The following is a 2,544-nucleotide window of genomic DNA, read 5'->3' as shown; positions in this document are numbered from 1 at the left end:
TCATCTATTGGAGGGGGGGGGCATTTAGCAGGTTGATGATAAGTGTTGCTCTGCTTCTCTTCATGCATACAGAACCTAGTTAGGAGAACAAAGTGTCTGACTAATGAGTGGATTATTGGATTAAAGCTCGTCTGCAGGCCACTTTAAACTGATTCATGTCCTCAGGATTAGATTAACATTAAGAAAAAAGAAAGCAACACCTGTGAGCTTTGAGTCAGACCTTTGACCTCTGGATACTTTCATTGGCTGTGGTGTTCCCACAGCGTGCGGTCAGAGCCGGAGTGATTTTAACGTTTGTTCCCAGCTTTAAAGGAAAAGTCCAGTGAGTCAGGAATAATCAATGGATTATTATTTATATCTAAAATTAATATGTTTGTGGTGATTTCATGAATTTAGCGTTAGTAAAAAATTTAAATAATTTTCAAGATGACTTGGATAATAGCGCGTTGTGACAAACACCAGATACAGCACTGGGACTTGATCAACAGCCGATACCGCACCGTGATGTGAGTTTGGATTCTTAAAATCTGAGCTTCTCCAGGTTTTCCATCCAGTGGGAAATGGTTTATAAACTGGGGAAGTAGAAACTGTAATGTTAGGATTTTTTGGTATAATGTCTGATGGAAGTGATGGTGTTAGAATCAGTTGTAGACATTAGCTTACAGCCAGTGACCCCCCCACCATGACGGAGGGCAGTGATGGTACTCAGACTCTCCATCTATGTGCAGCTTTCAGGAAGAGCAGCTGAATTCTCCTACCCTGCTAAATATGGCCGCCTACAGTCGTCTCTGCTCTCATGTTCAGATGTTCTCCTCTAAACAAGGCGGCTGTGAAGCTCTGATATATGAGGGTAGATGAGTTACAGGTGGAGGACGGGGGGGGGGTGATGTAACCCAAGAGGTGATGTTGTAAATAATAAAGGGGGGGGTTTTCAGGGTTTTTTTTTCTTCCAAACTTTAAACTTTTCTGCTGTTTCTGGGATCATGATCAGTTTATTCATGGTTTCTAAGACGATCTGTGGCTCCTGCTCTGAGAACAAAGTGGGGGGGGGGTCTTTGCCGTGCTGTCTGCTTGATGCAAGTCGCTGTAAAAAATTGCATCTGTCTGGTCCGTTACCCCCCCCCCTCCCCCCTTTCTCCCTTTCAGTGAAATTTTCATTTGAATGAGGCTCTGGGTGGGGGGAGGGGTCTCATTGGTTAGACTGCCTCTGCAGATGGACCAATGTGATCCAGATCCCGCCTCCTGGCCTGCAGCGTGATTGGCCGGCTAGGAGGAGCCAGCTGTACTCTTAAACCCCCCCCCCCTGTGCTTGTCTTCAGTAGAGCTCAGCCGCTCGCTTTCAGCGCTGATCTGAGGCGTCTGGATGCCGCCGTCTGAACTGTTTGGGTTACTGAGCGGCGAACGGAGCGGGACGACTGCTCTGGTTCTGACCCGGACTTCTGCTTTCTGACCCTCCAGGATTAAGAGGCCCGGCTTTAAGCTTCGGATCACAGCGGGACGGAGAACAGGGGGCCGGTACCACCAGCAGCTGATCTGAGACCCGCTTCACTGTCAGCTGCTTCGGACCTTCAGCCCAAACAGATCACAGCCGAGCGGACGGACGGTTCTGATGTTTGACCTGAACCGCCCCGGTCCAACAAGTCAGTTTCCCTGAGAGAAGAGAAGAAGAAGAGAGGAGGAAGAGGAGCAGAGCAGCTACTGGTGAGGAAGTTCTCTCTGATATGGGGGGGCCGGGTGGGGGGGTTCTGTATTCCTCCCTCTGGGACTGACAGCTGGTTCTGGTTCTGGTTCTGGTTCAGGTCCTGCAGAATGCCGGTGGAGACGCTGAGGCCCTCGGACGGCCGCCTGGCCGGCGTCGCCTTCACCTCCGTCAGACCCTTCAGGATCCTCACTAAGGGGCCAAACTACTTCCGCCCCCCGCCTGAGCCGGGGGCCCGTAAGCTGAGCGCCGTGGAGCGGCTGGAGGCCGATAAGGCCAAGTACGTGAAGAGCCAGCAGGTGGCGCTGACCCGCCAGGCGCCCATCCAGGCGCCGCTCATCCGTAAACCCCTGGTTCCCACGGCGATGATGCCCCAGGGCCACGTTGGTCCCCCGGCGACCCGGAAGGTTCTGCCCCGGGGCCCGGGCCACCTGGAGAAAAGTGGCGGGCTGGAGGGGCCGGGGGAGCGGAGGCCTTTTAACCTGGACATTCTGAACAACCTGATCAGTGACGTCTGTGATGAAGGTCAGTCATCCTCCTCATCCTCGCCGTCATCGGGGGGGAAGAGTCTCTGCAGCAGCCTGTCAGCAGAGAAACTCCGCCACGCCACCTCCTCCTCCCCCTCCTCCTGCACCTCCTCTCTGCTCAGCGCCCCCGCCCCTGCAGCAGGACTCTGCCGTCGGCCCCCCCCTGTCCCGGCGCGGGGGCTGGCGCTCCCGACCGGGGCCCCCAACTCGGTGACGGTCCGCAGGGTGGACGTCCGGCCGCAGGCCGAGGTGAAGAAGCCGCTCAGGGTCGCCCTTCAGCCCCGCCTCCGGCCCAGACAAACCCCCCAGGGGCAGGTC

General features: G+C 54.9%; 1 protein-coding gene across 1 annotated transcript in view; it reads left to right on the top strand.

Annotated features, from left to right (window-relative positions):
- Positions 1-1,080: 1,080 nt before the first annotated feature.
- The window catches only part of LOC107104691 (protein FAM110B-like), a 3,084-nt gene continuing 1,620 nt past the window's right edge, over positions 1,081-2,544 (top strand). The window contains exons 1-2 of the mRNA XM_015404744.1: positions 1,081-1,701; positions 1,800-2,543. Of these exons, the coding sequence (XP_015260230.1) occupies positions 1,810-2,543 (734 nt within the window). The 5' untranslated portion in view covers positions 1,081-1,701; positions 1,800-1,809. The remainder of the gene's footprint in view (positions 1,702-1,799; position 2,544) is intronic.

The sequence above is a fragment of the Cyprinodon variegatus genome, unplaced genomic scaffold (genome assembly GCF_000732505.1).
Source record: "Cyprinodon variegatus isolate N-32 unplaced genomic scaffold, C_variegatus-1.0 Scaffold1848, whole genome shotgun sequence".
Classification (NCBI taxonomy): Eukaryota; Metazoa; Chordata; class Actinopteri; order Cyprinodontiformes; family Cyprinodontidae; genus Cyprinodon; species Cyprinodon variegatus.
Note: the sequence above shows the minus strand (reverse complement) of the source record. Positions and strands in the feature narration are given on the sequence as shown.